The sequence below is a fragment of the Austrofundulus limnaeus genome, unplaced genomic scaffold, assembly GCF_001266775.1.
Source record: "Austrofundulus limnaeus strain Quisiro unplaced genomic scaffold, Austrofundulus_limnaeus-1.0 Scaffold169, whole genome shotgun sequence".
NCBI classification, from domain to species: domain Eukaryota; kingdom Metazoa; phylum Chordata; class Actinopteri; order Cyprinodontiformes; family Rivulidae; genus Austrofundulus; species Austrofundulus limnaeus.
This window is the reverse complement of record NW_013952571.1, coordinates 1198542-1201598: the sequence shown is the minus strand read 5'-3', so window position 1 is coordinate 1201598 and position 3057 is coordinate 1198542. Positions and strand designations below refer to the sequence as shown.

The 3057-nt window shown below is 33.2% G+C and overlaps 1 protein-coding gene across 1 annotated transcript in view; it reads left to right on the top strand.

Moving 5' to 3' along the window:
* The window catches only part of LOC106523907 (glycogen debranching enzyme), a gene marked incomplete at its 5' end in the record, with an annotated part of 57066 nt that overhangs the window by 44536 nt on the left and 9473 nt on the right, over window positions 1–3057 (top strand). Inside the window, 1 exon segment of the mRNA XM_014017485.1 lies at window positions 405–540. Coding sequence (XP_013872939.1) covers window positions 405–540 — 136 coding nt within the window.

The following is a 3057-nucleotide window of genomic DNA, read 5'->3' as shown; positions in this document are numbered from 1 at the left end:
ATTTATTTATTTATTTATTTATTGTTAGAAATGTTCTCATCCTTTATTTTTAACTGCAAAATGGCGCCTAAATGCTGTTGGAATTTCATGGGTTTTATTCTAAATGTGACCAATAATTTGATAAGTTAGTGTCATCTAGTGCCAAAACTCATGAAAACTCATTAAACATTTGACCAAATGTTTTTACCTGTTGTTGCTGCATTAGCTTCACCTTTCAGATTCAGTTCATTATGTTTAGAGGTCTTATCTACAGGGACTCTGTGTTCAGTTCAATTCAAAAATACTTTATTGATCCCAGAGGGAAATTAGATGTKAWAGTAACTCATTTAACTAAAGAGTTATTGTAGATTTGCAGCACGGTTGTAATGACAGCTCTTTAGTTAAGATCCACCTTTTCTCTGCAGGATTTAATGTAGTTGCTAAAGTGGACCCAGCCACAGGTTTTGTTACTGGAGGAAACCGCTTTAATTGCGGCACTTGGATGGACAAAATGGGGGAGAGTGAAAGAGCCAGGAATAAAGGGATGCCTGCAACTCCAAGGTACTGCTGATAAACCAGTGATCATGGGTGMAACAGAACACTTACTGGTTCTAATATGGTCTGGTACAAATGGTTTGGATGGGTACAGTTAACTGATATATCAGTCACACCCTTACCAAAAACAAGTATACTTTAAGTACACCAAAGTGTGTAAAAGTGTATTTCCTTAAGTGTACTGTTGTTTACAAAGTACATTGATATAATTATACTAGCAGTTTACTAACAAGTATACTTCTTGGGACTAAATTTGCCAACTTTAAGTTCATAAAAATAAACTCAGAAGTATACTAAAAGTAATCTTTTATGTATGCTATTAGTTTACTTATGTTGAACTTTTAAGTATAATTTGACTTCATCAAAGTATACTTGAATGTATACTGAAAGTGATCTTCTAGATCAGGAGTCTCCAATCTTTTTTTCCTTCAGAGCTACTTTCACAAAATGAAATTGGCCAAGAGCTTCTTTATGCGAAATTAAAWTTTAAACTTAAACTCAAAACATTAGAAAAAGCTTGTTTTGCTTGAATATACACTAAAAACTTTTCAATTCACATGAAACCATCACAAATAACTCTGAATTTACATGAATATGTTTTTGTGTTTATCTGTTAATATTATAGCGTATTTCACATACTTAACTTAGGGTTCAATTTAATGTATTTTCCTCACAAGTCAGTACTAAAAACTTTCAAAGTTAAGACATTAAAGTTAAAACATTCAAAACAATGTAAGTATTTCTTCTTCATTAGTCATCCTGTTTTTGCACGTTTCCTGTTTGTTTTTCCTCAGTGTCTTTTCATTTTTATTTAGTGAGATGACTGACACTGTGTGGAACCAACAAGAGCTGAACGATGGACTGAGCTTCACTCTTATTGAGTCATTTAAATGTTCATCTGTCAGTCTTGTTCTGAACTTTGATTTTAGGACATTCATGTCTGATAACTAACACTAATAAGGATAATGAACAAACACTCCCACGAACGCTGCATGTTGCTTCATTTTGTCTGGTGACAAATCAAAAGTTGCTACTTGTAATATTTCACAAGCATTAAAGAGCTACTTTCAATGAGCTCAGGAGCTACTTGTTGCAGACCCCTGTTCTAGATATACTATTAGTTTACTAGCAGGAAACTTCTACTGCCATTTTTATTAGTTTATAGAAGTGCACTTTTAAGTATATTCAAAGTAATGTTTTAGGTTTGCTGTTTGTTCACTAACAATACATTTCTAGTTCACTATTTAYCACAGGGCTGTCCAAACATTTGTCACGTGGGACAAAATCATAAAGTCAGAAGGACCTGAGGGCCAAAAATATTTTTCCTTTACCTGCTCAACAATAAACTAAGCACTGAATACTTTAATTAAACAAATAAAGTAGTCAGATTTATTGCTGGYAATGGATYTAAATTAATCTAAATCCAGAACTTTAAAAGTGTTTTGCAGGTTTCCCATTATTGAAAGAAATTTTGCAATTTTCTAGGTTTTAATTGGGGAATAAAGAACCCAATTTAGTCAATTCTGATCAATAAAATCAGGATTTTGGTCACTCTTTTGTTGAAAAAGCTTGTTGTATTCAGACAAATTTAATAAGTTAATTAAAAGCAGATTGGAGTGTAACAAAATCAGCTTTTGAGTAGAAGTCACCAGATAGATGTGGAAAAAGCTAAGAGCCTGGTTATTTAAAGACAAATAATTGGTTGTTATTATTAGTCTTTTTATTGGAAGAATATTTTACTTTGTCTGTGATCATTTTGCCCAAATTAAACATAGAAAGTCTCCATCTACACCTGTCCCCGGGGGACAAGTTTGTAAACAAGTTAGTATGATTCTTCAGGGGCCACARAAAATCAGTTCAGGGGCCACAAATGGCCCCTGGGCCACACTTTGGACACACCTGATTTAGCATACAAGTACGTTTTCCAGTGTATTCCACATACCCTTATAGTTATATTTCTACTCTACTTTTWATGCTGAGTAAAAACTATAGTAAAAATGTGAAAATGTTATTTGATTTGGTTCCATTAASCAGGTCCAGTCCAGTGAAAACTCCCTCTGACCTTCATGCAGAGCAGAAAAACAGACCACTGACGTTAAATTCTTCTGTTTTCTTTGTTGCATTTGTTCCAAAACCTGACAAAGGATTTWAAAACAGTTAAGCCAGTCTGTGTGAAAATATACTTTCAGGGTACTACAACTTAGGTTTATCTTGGCAAAAAGTTTAAACAGAAGTCTAGACTTAGTATACTTAGACTTTTAGTATATTTTAGACTGGAAGTATTATTCTTAGTTTAACATTAGTACACTTAAAGGATACGTGCATATACTAGTTTTTGGTAAGGGCAGATAATCACGGCTCACTTAGAAACACGTGGTTATTTTATACACACAAATTATAAATGTATATCTCAGGAGTGCAACAATACATGTACCTGCATCAAACCATTCAATACAGTGCTTTAGGTTCAACACACACTGTGTATGGAACAATACAGGTTTATAAATTTATTTTATCAACTTG